Source organism: Hyperolius riggenbachi, chromosome 5 (assembly GCF_040937935.1).
Source record: "Hyperolius riggenbachi isolate aHypRig1 chromosome 5, aHypRig1.pri, whole genome shotgun sequence".
NCBI lineage: Eukaryota > Metazoa > Chordata > Amphibia > Anura > Hyperoliidae > Hyperolius > Hyperolius riggenbachi.
In genome coordinates this window covers 1,509,309-1,536,943 of record NC_090650.1, presented here as the reverse complement: position 1 = coordinate 1,536,943, position 27,635 = coordinate 1,509,309, and the positions used below count along the sequence as shown (strand labels likewise).

Genomic DNA, 27,635 nt, shown 5'->3' with positions numbered 1-27,635 from the left:
ATGTGACGCTGTGATACAATGTAAAGCAGTCAGTGTACAGCTTGTATAACAGTGTAGTATTGTATGATATCTTCTCATGGGACAGCACTGCAGATGTGACACTGTGATACAATGTAAAGCAGTCAGTGTACAGCTTGTATAACAGTGTAATATTGTATGATATCTTGTCATGGGACAGCACTGCAGATGTGACACTGTGATACAATGTAAAGCAGTCAGTGTACAGCTTGTATAACAGTGTAATATTGTATGATATATTCTCATGGGACAGCACTGCAGATGTGACACTGTGATACAATGTAAAGCAGTCAGTGTACAGCTTGTATAACAGTGTAATATTGTATGATATCTTCTCATGGGACAGCACTGCATATGTGACACTGTGATACAATGTAAAGCAGTCAGTGTACAGCTTGTATAACAGTGTAAATATTGTATGATATCTTCTCATGGGACAGCACTGCAGATATGACACTGATATAATGTAAAGCAGTCAGTGTACAGCTTGTATAACAGTGTAATATTGTATATCTTCTCATGGGACAACACTGCAGATGTGACACTGTGATACAATGTAAAGCAGTCAGTGTACAGCTTGTATAACAGTGTAAATATTGTATATCTTCTCATGGGACAGCACTGCAGATATGACACTGTGATACAATGTAAAGCAGTCAGTGTGCAGCTTGTATAACAGTGTAATATTGTATGATATCTTCTCATGGGACAGCACTGCAGATGTGACGCTGTGATATAATGTAAAGCAGTCAGTGTACAGCTTGTATAACAGTGTAAATATTGTATATCTTCTCATGGGACAGCACTGCAGATGTGACACTGTGATACAATGTAAAGCAGTCAGTGTACAGCTTGTATAACAGTGTAATATTGTATGATATCTTCTCATGGGACAAAACTGCAGATGTGACACTGTGATATAATGTAAAGCAGTCAGTGTACAGCTTGTATAACAGTGTAAATATTGTATATCTTCTCATGGGACAGCACTGCAGATGTGACACTGTGACACAATGTAAAGCAGTCAGTGTACAGCTTGTATAACAATGTAATATTGTATATCTTCTCATGGGACAGCACTGCAGATGTGACACTGTGATACAATGTAAAGCAGTCAGTGCACAGCTTGTATAACAGTGTAATATTGTATGATATCTTCTCATGGGACAACACTGCAGATGTGACGCTGTGATACAATGTAAAGCAGTCAGTGTACAGCTTGTATAACTGTAAATATTGTATGATATCTTCTCATGGGACAGCACTACAGATGTGACGCTGTGATACAATGTAAAGCAATCAGTGTACAGCTTGTATAACAGTGTAATATTGTATGATATCTTCTCATGGGACAGCACTGCAGATGTGACACTGTGATACAATGTAAAGCAATCAGTGTACAGCTTGTATAACAGTGTAATATTGTATGATATCTTCTCATGGGACAGCACTACAGATGTGACGCTGTGATACAATGTAAAGCAGTCAGTGTACAGCTTGTTTAACTGTAAATATTGTATGATATCTTCTCATGGGACAACACTACAGATGTGACGCTGTGACACAATGTAAAGCAGTCAGTGTACAGCTTGTATAACAGGGTAATATTGTATGATATCTTCTCATGGGACAGCACTGCAGATGTGACACTGTGATACAATGTAAAGCAGTCAGTGTACAGCTTGTATAACAGTGTAATATTGTATGATATCTTCTCATGGGACAGCACTGCAGATGTGACACTGTGATACAATGTAAAGCAGTCAGTGTACAGCTTGTATAACAGTGTAACTATTGTATGATATCTTCTCATGGGACAGCACTGCAGATGTGACACTGTGATACAATGTAAAGCAGTCAGTGTACAGCTTGTATAACAGTGTAAATATTGTATATCTTCTCATGGGACAGCACTGCACATGTGACACTGTGATACAATGTAAAGTCGTCAGTGTACAGCTTGTATAACAGTGTAATATTGTATGATATCTTCTCATGGGACAGCACTGCAGATGTGACGCTGTAATACAATGTAAAGCAGTCAGTGTACAGCTTGTATAACAGTGTAATATTGTATGATATCTTCTCATGGGACAGCACTGCAGATATGACACTGATATAATGTAAAGCAGTCAGTGTACAGCTTGTATAACAGTGTAAATATTGTATGATATCTTCTCATGGGACAACACTGCAGATGTGACACTGTGATACAATGTAAAGCAGTCAGTGTGCAGCTTGTATAACAGTGTAATATTGTATGATATCTTCTCATGGGACAACACTGCAGATGTGACACTGTGATACAATGTAAAGCAGTCAGTGTGCAGCTTGTATAACAGTGTAATATTGTATGATATCTTCTCATGGGACAACACTGCAAATGTGACACTGTGATACAATGTAAAGCAGTCAGTGTACAGCTTGTATAACAGTGTAATATTGTATGATATCTTCTCATGGGACAGCACTGCAGATGTGACACTGTGATACAATGTAAAGCAGTCAGTGTACAGCTTGTATAACAGTGTAATATTGTATGATATCTTCTCATGGGACAGCACTGCAGATGTGACGCTGTGATACAATGTAAAGCAGTCAGTGTACAGCTTGTATAACAAAGTAATATTGTATGATATCTTCTCATGGGATAGCACTGCAGATGTGACACTGTGATACAATGTAAAGCAGCCAGTGTACAGCTTGTATAACAGTGTAATATTGTATGATATCTTCTCATGGGACAGCACTGCAGATGTGACGCTGTGATACAATGTAAAGCAGTCAGTGTACAGCTTGTATAACAGTGTAATATTGTATGATATCTTCTCATGGGACAGCACTGCAGATGTGACGCTGTGATACAATGTAAAGCAGTCAGTGTACAGCTTGTATACCAGTGTAAATATTGTATGATATCTTCTCATGGGACAGCACTGCAGATGTGACGCTGTGACACAATGTAAAGCAGTCAGTGTACAGCTTGTATAACAGTGTAATATTGTATGATATCTTCTCATGGGACAGCACTGCACATGTGACACTGTGATACAATGTAAAGCAGTCAGTGTACAAGCTTGTATTACAGTGTAGATATTGTATGATATCTTCTCATGGGACAACACTGCAGATGTGACACTGTGATACAATGTAAAGCAGTCAGTGTACAGCTTGTATAACAGTGTAAATATTGTATGATATCTTCTCATGGGACAACACTGCAGATGTGACGCTGTGATACAATGTAAAGCAGTCAGTATACAGCTTGTATAACAGTGTGATATTGTATGATATCTTCTCATGGGACAGCACTGCAGATGTGACACTGTGATACAATGTAAAGCAGTCAGTGTACAGCTTGTATAACAGTGTAATATTGTATGATATCTTCTCATGGGATAGCACTGCAGATGTGACACTGTGATACAATGTAAAGCAGTCAGTGTACAGCTTGTATAACAGTGTAAATATTGTATGATATCTCCTCATGGGACAGCACTGCAGATGTGACACTGTGACACAATGTAAAGCAGTCAGTGTACAGCTTGTATAACAGTGTAATATTGTATGATATCTTCTCATGGGATAGCACTGCAGATGTGACGCTGTGATACAATGTAAAGCAGTCAGTGTACAGCTTGTATAACAGTGTAATATTGTATGATATCTTCTCATGGGACAGCACTGCAGATGTGACGCTGTGATACAATGTAAAGCAGTCAGTGTACAGCTTGTATAACAGTGTAATATTGTATGATATCTTCTCATGGGACAGCACTGCAGATGTGACACTGTGATACAATGTAAACAGTCAGTGTGCAGCTTGTATACCAGTGTAAATATTGTATGATATCTTCTCATGGGACAGCACTGCAGATGTGACGCTGTGATACAATGTAAAGCAGTCAGTGTACAGCTTGTATAACAGTGTAATATTGTATGATATCTTCTCATGGGACAACACTGCAGATGTGACGCTGTGATACAATGTAAAGCAGTCAGTGAACAGCTTGTATAACAGTGTAATATTGTATGATATCTTCTCCTGGGACAGCACTGCAGATGTAACACTGTGATACAATGTAAAGCAGTCAGTGTACAGCTTGTATAACAGTGTAAATATTGTATATCTTCTCATGGGACAGCACTGCACATGTGACACTGTGATACAACCCACACACGTTATTTGCCAATTTGTCCCGGTTTTTGCAACATTAAAATTATTTCTCTAGTATAATGTATGGCGCCAGTATTTTATTAGGAGATAAAGGTGCATGTTTTTTTCAGTTTTGCATCCATCACTAATTACAAGTCCATCATTTAAAAAAATAACCGTAATATACACTCAACATACATATTAAAAAAGTTCAGTCCCTGAGGTAACTTTTTTTTATGCAAGTTGTATTTAGTATCTATGGGAGAGTGTGGGAGGTAAGGGGTTCATTTTAAACACCTCATATCTGCCAGGAATCAATACAACACAACCCTCTTACCAGATCAATCAGACTCTCCTGGATTCGGTTCAATGTCGTCCTCAAGCGGCTGCTGCTCAGGCCCAGACCAGTGGACTCGTACTGTGGAGGAGAAATGGAACATCGCACATTACATGGGACATCCCACGCTACACGGGACATCACACGCTACACGGGACATCACACGCTACACGGGACATCATTTCAGCCAATCAGGACCGGAGATTGGGGGACATTACAAATTAGGCAGCCATATTGGATCCATTGTATATGAAAATAGGTGGTCTGAGAGGTATTCAGAGACATCCAGACTCAATCTCTCCTGAGAGACACCTATTCAGCTACAAGCCAGAAGCTACCTTCCCACACGTGGTTCTAGATCAGAGGTGGGCAGCCTACGGCCCGCGTGGCATTTCATCCAGCCCGCCGATGCAGGGACAGATGCTGTGTCTCCCCAGGAAGTGTACAGGCTTGTGGCGTACAATGGACGCACAGCTCACCTACAGCCTGCGGGAGTCTGTGCCTCCTGGCAGGCAGAGCAGGGCTACGGGAAAATGGCGTCCACTATTTGTGTCTCCAGTACAGGGCTTCAGATACCATTTTCCCATAGCCTGCTCTGCTGGTCAGCGCAGGAGTTTTGCAGCCGGAGTTGCTGCACAGAAGGTGATTGGGGAGCTGTGTCGGAGGCCTGGAGAGGAGTCTTCTGCCAGGTGAGAAATGGGAAGGGTGTTCTGGCAGCCTAACACAAAAACACAGGAAACAAAAACAGGAGCCCAATGGTGCAGTAAGTCAGAACAATGGGTGTAAACTGACAAAATAAAAGGACTACTCACAAAGGTGGGTTGCAAGGGGGGCAACCAACCACAGGAAGCAGGTGGAGACAACAAACCCGACTCCACTCAGGGTGGCTGGATTTGGTCGCTGTCCTAAGCACATCTAAAGGGAAAGAGGGGAACCTACCTGGGCTGCCCATACTGACAGTGCATGAGGGCAGCTGATGATGGGGTGGGAGGGAGAAAGATGAGGGCAGCTGATGATGGGGTGGGAGGGAGAAAGATGAGGGCAGCTGATGATGGGGTGGGAGGGAGAAAGATGAGGGCAGCTGATGATGGGGGCGGGGAGGAAGATGAGGGAAGGTGTGGATGGGGGTGGGGAGGAGGATGAGGGCAGCTGATAGAGGAGGAGGGGTTCAGGTGACAATATGGGGGGCTCCGGTGATGAGGGTGGGTGGGTGGGGGGGGCGTACTGATCCCCTGGATTCCCTACAAGTCATATATATAGATACGCTCTGTCGGTGTGAGAGTCCCGATATTTATGAGGACTCTGTGCAATATGCACCGTGTACTGCTCACTGTCAGGTTCAGGTGATCTCTCTTCTGTCTTGGGGATTTCTTGATTCCTCTTTTTAATGAGCTTGGATTTTAATATCTTTGTTTATTTTTTAGACGATTATACACAATGAGGCCTGATGAAAGGTATTAATCTACCCAAGACGAACACGAGTCATTGCCACCAGAGATATATGATTGTCAACGTTACCAGATGGTCACTATTGCCAACATTATCAAGCCAGATTGTCAGATATTATTAGTCTTATGGAATCTTCTAACAACAAGCTTTACTGCTAATTCAGAACATGGAATCGTTTTGGAAAATTCTTGTTGAATATTCACCTTTTTGTATCAATAAAGTTGTACAGATATTTTGTAAAAGAATGTTTGATGTGCCAGGATACTTTTTTCATAATATCTGTCCTTTCAATAATGATGTATCATATGACGGGTGTGGTGGATCCTCCCGCTAAGCACATTGTAATTTCTACCCTTTCTTTGTTGAAAAGGGCACAATCCCAAACATACACTGACTGGACTTCCCTACAAGTCAGACAGGAAGGATAAGCAATACTTACAGCATCATTTCTTCCAAAAAACGTATAGACCGCGTATAAGTAGTAATCGAACAACTGTGACATGCAGTGTATAACATCAAATGCAATCGGCTTCAGAATCGTCATCATCTGCATGTATTTACCTTTAGGAGAGAGAAGACATGGATCACCATGACAGGAAAGGTACCAGTCACACGCGGCCAGACCTCATATCGCAGTCACACGCGGCCAGACCTCATACCGCAGTCACACGCGGACAGACCTCATACCGCAGTCACACGTGGACAGACTTCATACTGCAGTCACACGCAGACAGACCTCATACCGCAGTTACACATGGCCAGACCTCATACTGCAGTCACACATGGCCAGACCTCATACTGCAGTCACACGCGGACAGACCTCATACTGCAGTCACACGCGGACAGACCTCATACTGCAGTCACACGCGGACAGACCTCATACTGCAGTCACACGCGGACAGACCTCATACTGCAGTCACACATGGCCAGACCTCATACCGCAGTCATACATGGCCAGATCTCATACCGCAGTCACACATGGCCAGACTTCATACTGCAGTCACATGTGGACAGACCTCATACCACAGTCACACATGGCCAGACCTCATACCGCAGTCACACGCAGACAGACTTCATACCGCAGTCACATGCGGACAGACCTCATACCGCAGTCACACATGGCCAGACTTCATACCGCAGTCACACGCAGACAGACCTCATACCGCAGTCACACGCAGACAGACCTCATACCGCAGTCACACATGGCCAGACTTCATACTGCAGTCACACGCGGCCAGACCTCATACCGCAGTCACACAGAAATACCTCATACCGCAATCACACATGGCCAGACCTCATACCGCAGTCACACATGGCCAGACTTCATACTGCAGTCACACGCGGCCAGACCTCATACCGCAGTCACACATGGCCAGACTTCATACTGCAGTCACACGCAGACAGACCTCATACCGCAGTCACACATGGCCAGACCTCATACCGCAGTCACACATGGCCAGACCTCATACTGCAGTCACACGCGGCCAGACCTCATACCGCAGTCACACATGGCCAGACCTCATACCGCAGTCACACATGGCCAGACTTCATACTGCAGTCACACGCAGACAGACCTCATACCGCAGTCACACATGGCTAGACCTCATACCGCAGTCACACATGGCCAGACCTCATAGTGCAGTCACACATGGCCAGACCTCATACCGCAGTCACACATGGCCAGACTTCATACTGCAGTCACACGCAGACAGACCTCATACCGCAGTCACACGCAGACAGACCTCATACCGCAGTCACACATGGCCAGACCTCATACCGCAGTCACACATAGCCAGACCTCATACCGCAGTCACACATGGCCAGACTTCATACTGCAGTCACACGCAGACAGACCTCATACCGCAGTCACACATGGCCAGACCTCATACCGCAGTCACACATGGCCAGACTTCATACTGCAGTCACACGCAGACAGACCTCATACCGCAGTCACACATGGCCAGACCTCATACCGCAGTCACACATGGCCAGACCTCATACTGCAGTCACACATGGCCAGACCTCATACCACAGTCACACACGGACAGACCTCATAGACAAGACAAGACAAATAACATTTATATTGCGCTTTTCTCCTTGCGGACTCAAAGCGCCAGAGCAGAGCAGCAGCCACTAGGGCGCGCTCTATTGGCAGTAGCAGTGTAAGGGAGACTTGCCAAAGGTCTCCTACTGAATTAGTGCTGGCTTACTGAACAGGCAGAGCTGAGATTCGAACCCTGGTCTCCTGTGTCAGAGGCAGAGCCCTTAACCATTACAACATCGTACCGCAGTCACACGCAGACAGACCTCATACTGCAGTCACACACAGAAATACCTCATACTGCAGTCACACACGGACAGACCTCATACTGCAGTCACACGCGGACAGACCTCATACCGCAGTCACACATGGCCAGACCTCATACCGCAGTCACACATGGCCAGACTTCATACTGCAGTCACACGCAGACAGACCTCATACCGCAGTCACACGCAGACAGACCTCATACCGCAGTCACACGCAGACAGACCTCATACCGCAGTCACACATGGCCAGACCTCATACCGCAGTCACACATGGCCAGACTTCATACTGCAGTCACACGCAGACAGACCTCATACCGCAGTCACACATGGCCAGACCTCATACCGCAGTCACACATGGCCAGACCTCATACTGCAGTCACACATGGCCAGACCTCATACCACAGTCACACACGGACAGACCTCATAGACAAGACAAGACAAATAACATTTATATTGCGCTTTTCTCCTTGCGGACTCAAAGCGCCAGAGCAGAGCAGCAGCCACTAGGGCGCGCTCTATTGGCAGTAGCAGTGTAAGGGAGACTTGCCAAAGGTCTCCTACTGAATTAGTGCTGGCTTACTGAACAGGCAGAGCTGAGATTCGAACCCTGGTCTCCTGTGTCAGAGGCAGAGCCCTTAACCATTACAACATCATACCGCAGTCACACGCAGACAGACCTCATACTGCAGTCACACACAGAAATACCTCATACTGCAGTCACACACGGACAGACCTCATACTGCAGTCACACGCGGACAGACCTCATACCGCAGTCACACGCGGACAGACCTCATACCGCAGTCACACGCGGACAGACCTCATACCGCAGTCACACCCGGACAGACCTCATACCGCAGTCACACGCGGACAGACCTCATACCGCAGTCACACGCGGACAGACCTCATACCGCAGTCACACGCAGACAGACCTCATACTGCAGTCACACGCAGACAGACCTCATACCGCAGTCACACGCGGACAGACCTCATACCGCAGTCACACGCGGACAGACCTCATACCGCAGTCACACGCAGACAGACCTCATACCGCAGTCACACGGCCAGACTTCATACCGCAGTCACACGCGGCCAGACCTCATACCGCAGTCACACGCGGCCAGACCTCATACCGCAGTCACACGTGGCCAGACCTCATACTGCAGTCACATGTGGACAGACCTCATACCACAGTCACACATGGCCAGACCTCATACCGCAGTCACACGCAGACAGACCTCATACCGCAATCACACGCGGACAGACCTCATACTGCAGTCACACACGGAAATACCTCATACCGCAGTCACACGCGGACAGACCTCATACCGCAGTCACACACGGACAGACCTCATACCGCAGTCACACATGGCCAGACTTCATACCGCAGTCACACGCGGCCAGACCTCATACCGCAGTCACACGCGGCCAGACCTCATACCGCAGTCACACGTGGCCAGACCTCATACTGCAGTCACATGTGGACAGACCTCATACCACAGTCACACATGGCCAGACCTCATACCGCAGTCACACGCAGACAGACCTCATACCGCAATCACACGCGGACAGACCTCATACTGCAGTCACACACGGAAATACCTCATACCGCAGTCACACGCGGACAGACCTCATACCGCAGTCACACACGGACAGACCTCACACTGCAGTCACACACGGAAATACCTCATACCGCAGTCACACGCGGACAGACCTCATACCGCAGTCACACACGGACAGACCTCACACTGCAGTCACACGCGGACAGACCTCATACTGCAGTCACACGCAGACAGACCTCATACTGCAGTCACACGCAGACAGACCTCATACTTCAGTCACACGCAGACAGACCTCATACTTCAGTCACACATGGCCAGACCTCATACCGCAGTCACACATGGCCAGACCTCATACCGCAGTCACACATGGCCAGACTTCATACTGCAGTCACACGCAGACAGACCTCATATCGCAGTCACACGCAGACAGACCTCATACCGCAGTCACACATGGCCAGACCTCATACCGCAATCACATGCGGACAGACCTCATACTGCAGTCACACACAGAAATACCTCATACTGCAGTCACACACGGACAGACCTCATACTGCAGTCACACATGGACAGACCTCATACCGCAGTCACACACGGACAGACCTCATACCGTAATTACACACGAACAGACCTCATACTGCAGTCACACACGGACAGACCACATACTGCAGTCACAAGCGGACAGAACTCATACTGCAGTCACACAGACATACCTCATACCGCAGTCACACACGGACAGACCTCATACCGCAGTCACACACGGACAGACCTCATACCGCAGTCACACACGGACACACCTTATACCGCAGTCACACACGGACACACCATATACCGCAGTCACACACGGACAGACCTTATAGAGCACTATCCCCACATAGCGTGCTTAATTGGCAGCTTAGAAAGTGTATATTTCTCTGTTGTGGCAGCGTGATAAAAATACCCTAAAAGCCATGTGTGTGTGTGTGTGTGTATATATAAAAGTCCAGAGAATTGCAGCACACAAGCTCAGTTTATTGAGCAAAATTATAAAGCTTACAACAGCAGCAGACGTTTCAGCTGTCCACAGCCTTTATCAATGCTAATTAATACATATCACATGATCCCTTTTATACCTGCTAGGAAATGACCTCATTACATCACATGTTCTCCCAACCAGGAAGTAAACATAGCAAAGAAAACAATACATTGCAAATACATTTCCTAGCAGGTATAAAAGGGATCATGTGATATGTATTAATTAGCATTGTGTGTCCAGCAATATAACCCTTCTCTGCTGGAGGGTGGAGATGGTAATCAGAGATGGGCAGCCTGCGTGTCCAGCAATATAACCCTTTCTCTGCTGGAGGTTGGAGATGGTAATCAGAGATGGGCAGACTGTGTGTCCAGCAATATAACCCTTCTCTGCTGGAGGGTGGAGATGGTAATCAGAGATGGGCAGCCTGCGTGTCCAGCAATATAACCCTCTCTGTGCTGGAGGGTGGAGATGGTAATCAGAGATGGGCAGTCTGTGTGTCCAGCAATGTAACCCTCTCTCTGCTGGGGGGTGGAGATGGTAATCAGAGATGGGCAGACTGTGTGTCCAGCAATATAACCCTTTCTCTGCTGGAGGGTGGAGATGGTAATCAGAGATGGGCAGCCTGTGTGTCCAGCAATATAACCCTCTCTCTGCTGGAGGGTGGAGATGGTAATCAGAGATGGGCAGACTGTGTGTCCAGCAATATAACCCTTCCTCCGCTGGGGGGTGGAGATGGTAATCAGAGATGGGCAGTCTGTGTGTCCAGCAATATAACCCTTTCTCTGCTGGGGGGTGGAGATGGTAATCAGAGATGGGCAGTCTGTGTGTCTAGCAATATAACCCTCTCTGCGCTGGAGGGTGGAGATGGTAATCAGAGATGGGCAGTCTGTGTGTCCAGCAATATAACCCTCTCTGCGCTGGAGGGTGGAGATGGTAATCAGAGATGGGCAGCCTGTGTGTCCAGCAATATAACCCTTTCTCTGCTGGAGGGTGGAGATGGTTATCAGAGATGGGCAGCCTGTGTGTCCAGCAATATAACCCTTCCTCCGCTGGAGTGTGGAGATGGTAATCAGAGATGGGCAGTCTGTGTGTCCAGCAGTATAACCCCCTCTGCTGGGGGGTGGAGATGGTAATCAGAGATGGGAAGCCTGTGTGTCGAGCAATATAACCCTCTCTGCTGGGGGGTGGAGATGGTAACCAGAGATGGGCAGTCTGTGTGTCCAGCAATATAACCCTTCCTCCGCTGGAGGGTGGAGATGGTAATCAGAGATGGAAAGCCTGTGTGTCCAGCAATACAACCCTTTCTCTGCTGGAGGGTGGAGATGGTTATTAGAGATGGGCAGCCTGTGTGTTCAGCAATATAACCCTTTCTCTGCTGGAGGGTGGAGATGGTAATCAGAGATGGGCAGCCTGTGTGTCCAGCAATATAACCCTTCCTCTGCTGGAGGGTGGAGATGGTAATCAGAGATGGGCAGTCTGTGTGTCCAGCAATATAACCGTCAGCTGTTCCGCATATATTAGAGGCAGATAATAACCCCTCCCCCGCCAGCTGTTCCTCATATATTAGGGGCAGATAATAACCCCTCCTCCGCCAGCTGTTCCGCATATATTAGAGGCAGATAATGACCCCTCCCCCGTCAGCTGTTCTGCATATATTAGAGGCAGATAATCACTCCTCCCCCCTCCAGCTGTTCCGCATATATTAGAGGCAGATAATAACCCCTCCCCGCTAGCTGTTCCGCATATATTAGAGGCAGATAATAACCCCTCCCCGCCAGCTGTTCCGCATATATTAGAAGCAGATAATGACCCCTCCCCCGCCAGCTGTTCCGCATATATTAGAGGCAGATAAACCCTCCCCCCGCCAGCTGTTCTGCATATATTAGAGGCAGATAATGACCCCTCCCCCGCCAGCTGTTCCACATATATTAGAGGCAGATTATTGACGAGGAGCGACTCACCGACCAGCCGGATGACGTTCAGCGTGGTGTTGGTCAGGATGGGGGCGTTCATCTTATTCAGGTTGTAGTCCGACCGCTTGTGGCTCCGCAGCGTCTCCCGGGAAACACTTCATGGACGAGAGAACATGACATATAATTACCACAAGCTGCTAATCGCGGGACTTCTGGGGAACCTGCATGGAATAAACAAGGGACTGGCCAAGGAAGCTGTATGGAATAAACAAGGGGCAGGCCTGGAAAGCTGTATGGAATAAACAAGGAGCAGGCCGGGGAAGCTGTATGACATAGGAGACGGGCCGGAGTAGATGTATGGAATAAACAAGGAGCAGGCCGGGGAAGCTGTATGACATAGGAGACTGGTCGGGATAGATGTATGGAATAAACAAGGAGCAGGCCGGGGAAGCTGTATGACATAGGAGACTGGTCGGGGTAGATGTATGGAATAAACAAGGAGCAGGCCGGGGAAGCTGTATGACATAGGAGACTGGCCGGGGTAGATGTATGGATTAAACAAGGAGCAGGCTGGGGAAGCTGTGTGGAATAGACAAAAGACTGGCCGGGGACGCTGTATGACATAGGAGACTGGCCGGGAAGCTTTATGGAATAAACAAGGGACTGGCCGGGGACGATGTATGGAATAAACAAGGGACTGGCCGGGGACACTGTATGACATAGGAGACTGGCGGGGGAAGCTGTATGGAATAAACAAGGAGCAGGCCGGGGAAGCTGTATGGAATGGACGGTAACCTCTTGGACGGGGCGTCTCCAGTCTGCTCATCCACATAGTCTCTCTTTAGCTCCTCCGGGACGTCGCTGTCACTGTCGTACTCCTGATAAGCGCTTTTCTCCAACTCGTCAGATTCATACTGGGGAAACAGAGGAGAGGCATGTCATGCTCATCCCACCGCTTATGGGACTACTGTTGTGTACAGTGACCAGACTACACACCAACCACACAACCCAACAAGCAAAACCAAACACACAACACATCAACAGGCAACATCAACACGCCACACCGAAACATCAACCACACAACACAACAAGCAACACCAAACAGATCAACACCGAACCATCAACCACACAACACTGAACCATCAACCACGTAATCCAACAAGCAACACCAAACACACAACACATCAACAGGCAACATCAACACGCCACACCGAAAAATCAACCACACAACACAACAAGCAACACCAAACACATCAACAACGAACCATCATCCACGTAATCCAACAAGCAACACCAAACACACAAAACATCAACAGGCAACATCAACACTGAAACATCAACCACATAACACCAAACACACAACACCGAAACATCAACATCAACCACACAACCCAACAAGCAAAACCAAACACACAACACATCAACAGGCAACATCAACACACCACACCGAAAAATCAACCACACAACACAACAAGCAACATCAAACACAAAACACATCAACACCGAACCATCAACCACACAACACCAAACACACAACACATAAACATCAACCACGCAACCCAACAAGCAACACCAAACACTCAACACATCAACAGGCAACATCAACATGCCACATCGAAAAATCAACTACACAACACAACAAGCAACACCAAACACACAACATCTCAACACCTAAACATCAATAGGCAACATCTACACCAAAATATCAACAGGCAAAAATCAACACCGAAACAACCACGCAACACCAAAAACACAACACAGCAACATCGTAACATCAACACAAAAACATCAACAGGCAACATTAACACTGAAACATCTACATGCAGTATCAAAATCAACCATGCAACACCAAACACACAACACATCAATAGGCAACATTAACGCCAAAACATCAACCACACAACACAACATGCAACACCAAACACACAACACAACACCTAAACATCAACAGCCAAAATCAACACCAAAACATCAACCGACAACATGCAAACACCAAAACCCCCAACACATCAACAGGCAACACCAAACACACAACACGAAACATCAAAATCAACCACACAACACCAAACCTACAACACAACAAAAGGCAACATCAATCATACAACAACAAACACACAACAAATCAACACCGAACATTAACATCAACCACACAACACGCAACACCAAACCCACAACACAACACCGAAACATCAACCACAAAACACGCAACATCAACACCAAAACATCAACCACACAACACAACATGCAACACCAAACACACAACACCGAAACATCAACATCAACCACGCAACACCAAACACAACACATCAACACCAAAACTTCAACACCTAGCATCAACATGAAGCAAAGGGATGATTTGCATGGCTCCACCCACTATTCTGCACATTGCAAGTCACATGGAATAAAGTCCTGTTACCCCATTTGCAGCCAGCACATCCTCCGCCTCATCCTCCTTCAGGGAAGACTGGATCTCGAATGGATTGCCAGTGTTGATATAGAGCTCAAACAGTGACACAGCTGCGGGGTCAGACGCCTGTTTACTGGGCGACATGGACGGCGAGCGGGACTGGTTCAAACACTTAAATTCCTGCAGAGGACAGAAATGGAGCATTCAGGAGATATTCTTTATGTAGCTCTCATAATGTGACAAGTCTGGAAGGAATTTCATGAGGATACTTTTAGCTACACAAGAGTACAAGAGTGTTCTCTTTCTACTTCCACTATACTCACCTCATTTCAGAGAACAATGTATTTGTGTGCTCACTAGATCACTGTCCCAATTAATATTAACAGTGAAAGTCTTTTACTTAAAGGGAAGGTTCGGGGAGGGCTGTAAAAAAATAAAAATCCACTTACCTGGGGCTTCCTCCAGCCCGTGGCAGGCAGGAGGTGCCCTCGCCGCCACTCCGCAGGCTCCCGGTGGCCGACCCGACCTGGCCAGGCCGGCTGCCAGGTCGGGCTCTTCTGCGCTCCAAATGCCGGCACTTCTGCGTCCCACGTGGACGCGCTGACGTCATCGGACGTCCGCCGGGCTGTACTGCGCAGGCGTAGTAGTTCTGCGCCTGCGCAGTACAGCCCGGCGGACGTCCGATGACGTCAGCGCGTCCGCGTGGGACGCAGAAGTGCCGGCATTTGGAGCGCAGAAGAGCCCGACCTGGCAGCCGGCCTGGCCAGGTCGGGTCGGCCACCGGGAGCCTGCGGAGCGCCGGCGAGGGCACCTCCTGCCTGCCACGGGCTGGAGGAAGCCCCAGGTAAGTGGATTTTTATTTTTATTTTTTTACAGCCCTCCCCGAACCTTCCCTTTAACCAACAATAAGTCCTCTGGATCGCAGCATCAGTCATCAAGCATAAGATGTATTCCAATAAGTTTCACCACGACACTGCGCTCACAGCTCCAGTATATCTTTATTCCAAGTTCGCCACTCAAAGGAAGGGAAAACACAAAGACATAGCATAATACTGTTTGGACATGTATTTCCTTCCCAAACATGTATTTCCTTCCCAAACACCAAGTGCTCCCAGTAAAAATTATCCCTGTGTATCTCCACACACATGCAGGGTCTTACAGGTCCTCACCGTATAACGTGGCTGCCAGACCACAGACAGCTATATACGCCTTATACTATCACCAGGTGTCAAGTGCTTCTCCTGCTCTCCAGGTATCCCACACACCAGTACACGTGGACTCTCACCTATTTAGATTGCCATCCACATTATAAGACAGCAACAAGCGCCTGTTATATCACATCAGCAACCTTCTTCCAGCAGATAGATCCACATCAGAGTAGGTTATTCATACCACCTATCAAACTGAAGAGTCTCTCATAGCGTAAAAATGTACTTTTATTTAAGGAATTAAAAAGTAGTGCACTCACATAATCCAAAGTTATACACGCATAGTATAAAAACAATGTCCTCCACGCCAGAACGCTCCACACCCGTAGCTCTGCCCTACGCGTTTCGTGCATGCGCACTCATCAGGGGCTGGAGGTGTGTGACGAACTGGCGTCTTAAATCCTATCCCCGTTGATGTCCTTATCCAATAGGCATATCTGCCCATTCCCAAAATGGCCGCTACGCAACTTCCGCCCTCATCCCCCGTATATGCGATAGCAGCAGGGACCTGATCCTATCACTCTATGCCATGTCAGACAGGGCGGGGCTTGTAGCCGCCCGCAGCGGCCAGCCCACCGCACACTCATGCTAGTGCAGTGCTATCTGCTACAAGCCCCGCCCTGTCTGACATGGCATAGAGTGATAGGATCAGGTCCCTGCTGCTATCGCATATACGGGGGATGAGGGCGGAAGTTGCGTAGCGGCCATTTTGGGGATGGGCAAATATGCCTATTGGATAAGGACATCAACAGGGATAGGATTTAAGACGCCAGTTCGTCACACACCTCCAGCCCCTGATGAGTGCGCATGCACGAAACACGTAGGACGGAGCTACGGGTGTGGAGAGTTCTGGCGTGGAGGACATTGTTTTTATACTATGCGTGTATAACTTTGGATCATGTGAGTGCACTACTTTTTAATTTCTTAAATAAAAGTACATTTTTACGCTATGAGAGACTCTTCAGTTTGATAGGTGGTATGAATAACCTACTCTGATGTGGATCTATCTGCTGGGAGGTGGCTGCTGATGTGATATAACAGGCGCTTGTTGCTGTCTTATAATGTGGATGGCAATCTAAATAGGTGAGAGTCCACGTGTACTGGTGTGTGGGATACCTGGAGAGCAGGAGGAGCACTGTGACACCTGGTGATAGTATAAGGCGTATATAGCTGTCTGTGGTCTGGCAGCCACGTTACATGGTGAGGACCTGTGAGACCCTGCATGTGTGTGGAGATACACAGGGACAATTTTTACTGGGAGCACTTGGTGTTTGGGAAGGAAATACATGTCCAAACAGTATTATGCTATTTCTTTGTTTTTTCCCTTCCTTTGAGTGGCGAACTTGGAATAAAGATATACTGGAGCTGTGAGCGCAGTGTCGTGGTAAAACTTATACTCACCTCATCCCCGGCACTCAGAGTCTTTGCCACCTTATGGAGGGCACCTACCTTCTCTTCACAGAGGTCTGGATTTCCACAATCCCTTCTGGGAGGGTGTCAGGAACCGGCCCACGGCACGCCTGCGGATACGGTTCCCGACTGCAGGTTTGACCAGATCGAGAGGGGAAGCAGCCTTAGTCAAGCTAAAACAAGGCTGTGACCCCTCAGAACACCTCTCACTGCCACCACTAGCTGTTGCTAGAAACGTCCACTCTGCTGTCGAGCGCTCACGCAATCTGCGTTTTCGTATTCAGGTCAGCTTTGCGCTTTAGGCAGAATACGGGAACGCAACGCACACACACACAGTACAGTTGTACAGTAACACAGCACAATCAGGCACTGACTTGTAATGCAAGTTACACTGTCGTGCAGCAAAACCATTAAAGGGATACTTAAGTCTTAGAAAAAAAAATGACTTTTACTCACCCGAGGCTCCCCTTAGCCTCCTGCAGCTGAACGGTGCCCTCGCCGGGTCCCTCCGATACACCTGGACTCGCCGGCGGCCACTTCCGGTTTGGCCGTCACCGGCGGACAGGCTGGGAACGCGGCTGATTATCCGCGTCCCCGGCCGTAATAGCATTATAGAGGGTGCTATTACGGCCGGGGACGCGGATAATCAGCCGCGTTCCCAGCCTGTCGGCCGGTGATGGCCAAACCGGAAGTGGCCGCTGGCGAGCCCAGGTGTATCGGAGGGACCCGGCGAGGGCACCGTTCAGCTGCAGGAGGCTAAGGGGAGCCTTGGGTGAGTAAAAGTCATTTTTTTTCCTAAGACTTAAGTATCCCTTTAACAGTCGTTCCGAACGATACTGTTAGCCACTCGGCTGTCGAGCACAAAAGTGCCCCATACACACAATGCAATTACAATCTCATACGGTAGCGTTGCTCAAATGTACAATCCGGCATGGACTTATACACAGTTACACTTCAGTCTCTTCTAGGCTATGAGTGTTCGTATAGTACAGCAGAAGTCATACTTTTAAATAACGAATCAATATTCCAGGAAATAAAGTGGAACAATGCAGAAAATAATATATACAAAAGATGTACAAAAAACAAAGTAAAAAGTTACAAAATAAAAGTTACGATACACACAAGGATATTTGCATAAAAATAAAATGGGGATCAAAACGTTACCAACTTGAAAGGTCTAATCGTTGTTTGCGGGAGAACACGGCTCCGGCCAGTAGCCGGGGAAGTTCTAGCGTTGTTGCTATCTCCTGGAACTACGAGTTGTGACTCTCCTAGCTGCTGTTTTATAGCCCGATTTGGGGCCTCGGGCAATAGATGTTCTGTCCCACAATCTAATGCAATTTCCCTAAAGTGTGACATCACCGTCTGCCGAGCCCCCTGATTGTTCAGTTTGTCATCCCCCTTCTGTGATATGCGAACTTCCCAGGTTTTTCCTGTACACTTTTGATCTTTACAGAGATTTCCCATCCCCAGGTGACAACTTGAGCAAGGCTTTCAACATTCCAGAAGGATGGCATATGCAAATGCCTGGCTCAGGCTGGTGTGAGCTGCGTCAGAGCATACTGCAGCCAGTCCAGGTGACAATTGCTCCCAAGCACAATACACCTCTGAGACAGTATTCAGACAACAGGGTCCGACCACCTGTATAGGCTTCACAGCAACTGTCTGATTAAGGGTTTCCTAATTAGAAGCAGACAATTCTAGAGTCAATTTACATGTACATACCGAACTCCAGGAAGCCAGCTGCCAATACCTTCAAAGCCAGACCGGCTGACATACATAATATACAGCAGATAGAAAAATGATAAAATATGTTCCTGTATTATCCCAACATCATAACTAGCTGCTATATCATGACAGAGGGCATGAGGGTTGTGTGACCCCCTCATCTCCAGCTTGTATTATCTGGCTGTCCCCCAGAAGAGCTCGCACATTCCTGGATTGTGGTGGTATGCAAGTCCTCACACACAGCCATGACTGGGACTCTTTTGGTCTCTCAGCCCCACCCTAGTGTCCTGGAAACTGCGGACTGCCTCTGGACAGACCACGGTGCTTTGCTGCCTGCATTGTACTGAGTGAAACAGGACTTCAGGGCTCTCTGCTCCTGAGAGGGAACTTTGTCTGCTACAATCCTGCTCTCAGTGTTTGACATTTGGTAGTAGCTGTGGCAATCATAATAACTTACAAACGATTATCAAATGGTCAAATCAGGGAACGCTCTTCAAGAACAAACCAGACGTGGCAGCTTTGACACTATAACAAGGCCAATAGAAAAAGGAGGACAACGGACAAAATATGAAATTTAAGGAAATAGCAAAAAATGATCACCGACTGAGAAACGACCAGACCTGCTTAGACTTTTCCAAAAAGTAGCCCCAGAAGTTCCAGATATAGAATGGAGAACAGAGAGAGCCCACAGACCTACAGCAAAAAGACCCAACCCAGGGACCAGGCCTAGAATAGATACATGTCCCCCCAACACATTTATAGATTATAGAGGTTCTCAAGTCTTCAACAATATCAGAACAGCACCTCTTCTCAAGAGCTGCTACTTACAAGGAAGGAAGGATAATGTAACCCATCATCTGCAAAGATAGCTTGACCCAACCCCTGACCTGTATGACCCCCCTCCCCCCCTCTGGAATAGGTGCAACCACTCTCCTCTCTGGGAAACACGCAGGAGTCTCTGGAGATCAGGGGGTAATGGGCGGGGCATTAGGGGAGTTACTCTGACCTCTCCTCTCTGGGAAACACGCAGGAGTCTCTGGAGATCAGGTGATGATGGGCGGGGCATTAGAGGAGTTACTCTGACCTCTCCTCTCTGGGAAACACGCAGGAGTCTCTGTAGATCAGGTGGTGATGGGCGGGGCATTAGGGGAGTTACTCTGACCTCTCCTCTCTGGGAAACACGCAGGAGTCTCTGGAGATCAGGTGGTGATGGGCGGGGCATTAGGTGAGTTACTCTGACCTCTCTCCTCTCTGGGAAACACGCAGGCGTCTCTGGAGATCAGGTGGTGATGGGGGGGGCATTAGGGGAGTTACTCTGACCTCTCTCCCCTCTGGGAAACACGCAGGCGCATCTGGAGATGAGGTGGTGATGGGCGGGGCATTAGGGGAGTTACTCTGACCTCTCCCCTCTGGGAAACACGCAGGAGTCTCTGGAGATCAGGTGGTGATGGGCGGGGCATTAGGGGAGTTACTCTGACCTCTCCTCTCTGGGAAACACGCAGGAGTCTCTGGAGATCAGGTGGTGATGGGCGGGGCATTAGGGGGGATACTCTGACCTCTCCTCTCTGGGAAACACGCAGGAGTCTCTGGAGATCAGGTGGTGATGGGCGGGGCATTAGGGGGATACTCTGACCTCTCCTCTCTGGGAAACACGCCGGTGTCTCTAGAGATCAGGTGGTGATGGGCGGGGCATTAGGGGAGTTACTCTGACCTTTCCTCTCTGGGAAACACGCAGGTGTCTCCAGAGATCAGATGGTGATGGGCGGGGCATTAGGGGAGTTACTCTGACCTCTCTCCTCTCTGGGAAACACGCAGGCGTCTCTGGGGATCAGGTGGTGATGGGCGGGACATTAGTGGAGTTACTCTGACCTTTCCTCTCTGGGAAACATGCAGGTGTCTCCAGAGATCAGATGGTGATGGGCAGGGCATTAGGGGAGTTACTCTGACCTCTTTCCTCTCTGGGAAACACGCAGGAGTCTCTGGAGATCAGGTGGTGATGGGCGGGGCATTAGGGGAGTTACTCTGACCTCTCCTCTCTGAGACACACGCAGGCATCTCCAGGGATCAGGTGGTGATGGGCAGGGCATTAGGGGAGTTACTCTGACCTCTCCTCTCTGGGAAACATGCAGGCGTCTCTGGAGATCAGGTGGTGATGGGCGGGGCATTAGGAGAGTTACTCTGACCTTTCCTCTCTGGGAAACACGCAGGCGTCTCTGGAGATCAGGTGGTGATGGGCGGGCATTAGGGGAGTTACTCTGACCTCTCCTCTCTGGGAAACACGCAGGTGTCCCTGGAGATCAGGTGGTGATGGGGCGGGGCATTAGGAGAGTTACTCTGACCTTTCCTCTCTGGGAAACACGCAGGCGTCTCTGGAGATCAGGTGGTGATGGGCGGGGCATTAGGGGAGTTACTCTGACCTCTCTCCTCTCTGGGAAACACGCAGGCGTCTCCGGAGATCAGGTGGAGATGGGCGGGGCATTAGGAGAGTTACTCTGACCTTTCCTCTCTGGGAACCACGCAGGCGTCTCTGGAGATCAGGTGGTGATGGGCGGGGCATTAGGGGAGTTACTCTGACCTCTCTCCTCTCTGGGAAACACGCAGGCGTCTCTGGAGATCAGGTGGTGATGGGCGAGGCATTAGGGGAGTTACTCTGACCTCTCCTCTCTGGGAAACACGCAGGAGTCTCTGGAGATCAGGTGGTGATGGGCGGGGCATTAGGGGAGTTACTCTGACGTCTCCTCTCTGAGAAACACGCAGGCGTCTCTGGAGATCAGGGGGTGATGGGCAGGGCATTAGGGGAGTTACTCTGACCTCTCCTCTCTGGGAAACACGCAGGCGTCTCTGGAGATCAGGGGGTGATGGGCGGGGCATTAGGGGAGTTAATCTGACCTCTCCTCTCTGGGAAACACGCAGGCGTCTCTGGAGATCAGGTGGTGATGGGCGGGACATTAGGGGAGTTACTCCGACCTCTCCTCTCTGGGAAACACGCAGGCGTCTCTGGAGATCAGGTGGTGATGGGCGGAGCATTAGGGGAGTTACTCTGACCTCTCCTCTCTGGGAAACACGCAGGCGTCTCTGGAGATCAGGTGGTGATGGGCGGGGCATTAGGGGAGTTACTCTGACCTCTCCTCTGTGGGAAACACGCAGGTGTCTCTGGAGATCAGGTGGTGATGGGCGGAGCATTAGGGGAGTTACTCTGACCTCTCCTCTCTGGGAAACACGCAGGAGTCTCTGGAGATCAGGTGGTGATGGGCGGGGCATTAGGGGAGTTACTCTGACCTCTCCTCTCTGGGAAACACGCAGGCGTCTCTGGAGATCAGGTGGTGATGGGCGGGGCATTAGGGGAGTTACTCTGACCTCTCCTCTGTGGGAAACACGCAGGTGTCTCTGGAGATCAGGTGGTGATGGGCGGGGCATTAGGGGAGTTACTCTGACCTCTCCTCTCTGGGAAACATGCAGGCGTCTCTGGAGAGCAGGTGGTGATGGGCGGGGCATTATGGGAGTTACTCTGACCTTTCCTCTCTGGGAAACACGCAGGTGTCTCTGTAGATCAGGTGGTGATGGGCGGGCATTAGGAGAGTTACTCTGACCTTTCCTCTCTGGGAAACATGCAGGCGTCTCTGGAGATCAGGTGATGATGGGCGGAGCATTAGGGGAGTTACTCTGACCTCTCCTCTCTGGGAAACACGCAGGTGTCTCTGGAGATCAGGTGGTGATGGGCGGGGCATTAGGGGAGTTACTCTGACCTCTCCTCTGGGAAACACGCAGGTGTCTCTGGAGATCAGGTGGTGATGGGCGGGGAATTAGGGGAGTTACTCTGACCTCTCCTCTCTGGGAAACACGCAGGCGTCTCTGGAGATCAGGTGGTGATGGGGGGGGGGGGGCATTAGGGGAGCTACTCTGACCTCTCCTCTCTGGGAAACACGCAGGAGTCTCCAGAGATCAGATGGTGATGGGCGGGGCATTAGGGGAGTTACTCTGACCTCTCCTCTCTGGGAAACACGCAGGCGTCTTCAGAGATCAGATGGTGATGGGCGGGGCATTAGGGGAGTTACTCTGACCTCTCTCCTCTCTGGGAAACACGCAGGCGTCTCTGGAGATCAGGGGGTGATGGGCGGGGCATTAGGAGAGTTACTCTGACCTCTCCTCTCTGGGAAACACGCAGGTGTCTCTGGAGATCAGGTGGTGATGGGCGGGGCATTAGGGGAGTTACTCTGACCTCTCTCCTCTGTGGGAAACACGCAGGTGTCTCCAGAGATCAGATGGTGATGGGCGGGGCATTAGGGGAGTTACTCAGACCTCTCTTCTCTCTGGGAAACACGCAGGCGTCTCTGGAGATCAGGAGGTGATGGGCAGAGCATTAGGGGAGTTACTCTGACCTCCCCTCTCAGGGAAACGCGCAGGCGTCTCTAGAGATCAGGTGGTGATGGGCGGGGCATTAGGGGAGTTACTCTGACCTCTCCTCTCTGGGAAACACGCAGTTGTCTCTGGAGATCAGGTGGTGATGGGCGGGGCATTAGGGGCGTTACTCTGACCTCTCCTCTCAGGGAAGCACGCAGGCGTCTGGAGATTTGGTGGTGATGGGCGGAGCATTAGGGGAGTTACTCTGACCTCTCTCCTCTCTGGGAAACACGCAGGCGTCTCTGGAGATCAGGTGGTGATGGGCGGGGCATTAGGGGAGTTACCCTGACGTCTCCTCTCTGGGAAACACGCAGGCGTCTCTGGAGATCAGGTGGTGATGGGCGGGGCATTAGGGGAGTTACTCTGACCTCTCCTCTCTGGGAAACACGCAGGCGTCTCTGGAGATCAGGTGGTGATGGGCGGGGCATTAGGGGAGTTACTCTGACCTCTCTCCTCTCTGGGAAACACGCAGGCGTCTCTGGAGATCAGATGGTGATGGGCGGGGCATTAGGGGAGTTACTCTGACCTCTCTCCTCTCTGGGAAACACGCAGGCGTCTCTGGAGATCAGGTGGTGATGGGCGGGACATTAGGGGAGTTACTCTGACCTCTCTCCTCTCTGGGAAACACGTAGGTGTCTCTGGAGATCAGGTGGTGATGGGCGGGGCATTAAGGGAGTTACTCTGACCTCTCCTCTCTGGGAAACACGCAGGCGTCTCTGGAGATCAGGTGGTGATGGGCGGGGCATTAAGGGAGTTACTCTGACCTCTCCTCTCTGGGAAACACGCAGGCGTCTCTGGAGATCAGGTGGTGATGGGCGGGGCATTAGGGGAGTTACTCTGACCCCTCTCCTCTCTGGGAAACACGCAGGTGTCTTCAGAGATCAGATGGTGATGGGCGGGGCATTAGGGGAGTTACTCTGACCTATCTCCTCTCTGGGAAACACGCAGGCGTCTCTGGAGATCAGGGGGTGATGGGCGGGGCATTAGGGGAGTTACTCTGACCTCTCCTCTCTGGGAAACACGCAGGTGTCTCTGGAGATCAGGTGGTGATGGGCGGGGCATTAGGGGAGTTACTCTGACCTCTCTCCTCTGTGGGAAACACGCAGGTGTCTCCAGAGATCAGATGGTGATGGGCGGGGCATTAGGGGAGTTACTCAGACCTCTCTTCTCTCTGGGAAACACGCAGGCGTCTCTGGAGATCAGGAGGTGATGGGCAGAGCATTAGGGGAGTTACTCTGACCTCTCCTCTCAGGGAAACGCGCAGGCGTCTCTAGAGATCAGGTGGTGATGGGCGGGGCATTAGGGGAGTTACTCTGACCTCTCCTCTCTGGGAAACACGCAGTTGTCTCTGGAGATCAGGTGGTGATGGGCGGGGCATTAGGGGCGTTACTCTGACCTCTCCTCTCAGGGAAGCACGCAGGCGTCTGGAGATTTGGTGGTGATGGGCGGAGCATTAGGGGAGTTACTCTGACCTCTCTCCTCTCTGGGAAACACGCAGGCGTCTCTGGAGCTCAGGTGGTGATGGGCGGGGCATTAGGGGAGTTACCCTGACGTCTCCTCTCTGGGAAACACGCAGGCGTCTCTGGAGATCAGGTGGTGATGGGCGGGGCATTAGGGGAGTTACTCTGACCTCTCCTCTCTGGGAAACACGCAGGCGTCTCTGGAGATCAGGTGGTGATGGGCGGGGCATTAGGGGAGTTACTCTGACCTCTCTCCTCTCTGGGAAACACGCAGGCGTCTCTGGAGATCAGATGGTGATGGGCGGGGCATTAGGGGAGTTACTCTGACCTCTCTCCTCTCTGGGAAACACGCAGGCGTCTCTGGAGATCAGGTGGTGATGGGCGGGACATTAGGGGAGTTACTCTGACCTCTCTCCTCTCTGGGAAACACGTAGGTGTCTCTGGAGATCAGGTGGTGATGGGCGGGGCATTAAGGGAGTTACTCTGACCTCTCCTCTCTGGGAAACACGCAGGCGTCTCTGGAGATCAGGTGGTGATGGGCGGGGCATTAAGGGAGTTACTCTGACCTCTCCTCTCTGGGAAACACGCAGGCGTCTCTGGAGATCAGGTGGTGATGGGCGGGGCATTAGGGGAGTTACTCTGACCTCTCCTCTCTGGGAAACACGCAGGCGTCTCTGGAGATCAGGTGGTGATGGGCGGGGCATTAGGGGAGTTACTCTGACCTCTCCTCTCTGGGAAACACGCAGGTGTCTCTGGAGATCAGGTGGTGATGGGTGGGGCATTAGGGGAGTTACTCTGACCTCTCCTCTCTGGGAAACACGCAGGCGTCTCTGGAGATCAGGTGGTGATGGGCGGGGCATTAGGGGAGTTACTCTAACCTCTCCTCTCTGAGAAACACGCAGGCGTCTCTGGGGATCAGGTGGTGATGGGCGGGGCATTAGGGGAGTTACTCGGACGTCTCCTCTCTGGAGATCAGGTGGTGATGGGCGGGGCATTAGGGGAGTTACTCTAACCTCTCCTCTCTGAGAAACACGCAGGCGTCTCTGGAGATCAGGTGGTGATGGGCGGGGCATTAAGGGAGTTACTCTGACCTCTCTCCTCTCTGGGAAACACGCAGGTGTCTCTGGAGATCAGGTGGTGATGGGCGGAGCATTAGGGGAGTTACTCTGACCTCTCTCCTCTCTGGGAAACACGCAGGTGTCTCTGGAGATCAGGTGGTGATGGGCGGGGCATTAAGTGAATTAGCGTTTAGAGAAAAACAATCAATCAAGAATAGCGGAATAGTTTCCTGTTTATCGAGTTATTTTCCATCTTTCTCGGAATATAGCAGAATAATACATGACCTGTCAGCCCGGCGGCTGCACTAATGACTCTGCATGTGGCTCTGTCCATGTCCCACTGATTGGTGACGCCGGTGACATGGGAGTTCTCGCCCTTCATGCACGCATATGCAGCGATATCACGGCTCCATAATCTACTCTAAATTATCTTTTATGATTGTCATTTGTAGAGAGGACAACTAAAGTTACACAAATAACCTTTCACAGAACTTCTCATCCAGCCCTTTGTAAAGCCCGAGCTGGACGCAGAGATGGAGTCTGTAAAGAGTGGGACCTCCGGCCATCTACCCGCATGCAGAGCTACCCCTAGAGTGATGGGCGGCTTGCGCTTGTGCAGTAGAGCGTATCCTCCCGGGATCGGCCATTTCCGAGCAGAGAGCCGCTACTGCGCCTGCTCTGGAGTCGGGAAGATAAATATTTATATGGCCGCCATTCGGGGACATCTAGCGAGACCACCGTGGGACGGAGGAGGACGGGGGAAGCCTCAATAGGATCCGGAGGCTTCCCCCACCCGAGGTGAGCACCCCCCAGGGGCACTTATTTTTTATACAGATTCTCTGTAAAACTGAATGCTAGTACATGGGAGGATGTTATCCTTCAAGCAGATGAACTTAAAGATGAACAAAAGTGCTTCATTTTTACAATAATTATGTATAAATGATTTAGTCAGTGTTTTTCCCATTGTAAAATCTTTCCTCTCCCTGATTTACATTCTGACATTTATCACATGGCAATCTTTTTACTGCTGGCAGGTGATGTCACTGGAAGGAGATGCTTCTTGCTTTTTTGGCAGTTGTACACAGCTGTTATTTCCCACAATGCAACAAGGCTCCCACAGTGTGATGTCAGAACCATGGGCCTGACATCACACTCTGGGAGTGGGTTTCACCACAATATCCGCCATACAGAGCCCCCTGATGATCCGTTAGG

General features: G+C 49.7%; 1 protein-coding gene across 2 annotated transcripts in view; it reads right to left on the bottom strand.

Moving 5' to 3' along the window:
- VPS50 (VPS50 subunit of EARP/GARPII complex) overlaps positions 1-27,635 on the bottom strand; it is a 330,838-nt gene that overhangs the window by 26,450 nt on the left and 276,753 nt on the right. For both annotated transcript variants that reach the window (XM_068238471.1, XM_068238472.1), the window contains 5 exons: positions 15,168-15,338; positions 13,547-13,665; positions 12,800-12,906; positions 6,400-6,521; positions 4,512-4,592 (listed from right to left, as the gene is read on the bottom strand). In XM_068238471.1, the coding sequence (XP_068094572.1) occupies positions 4,512-4,592; positions 6,400-6,521; positions 12,800-12,906; positions 13,547-13,665; positions 15,168-15,338 (600 nt within the window). The remainder of the gene's footprint in view (positions 1-4,511; positions 4,593-6,399; positions 6,522-12,799; positions 12,907-13,546; positions 13,666-15,167; positions 15,339-27,635) is intronic.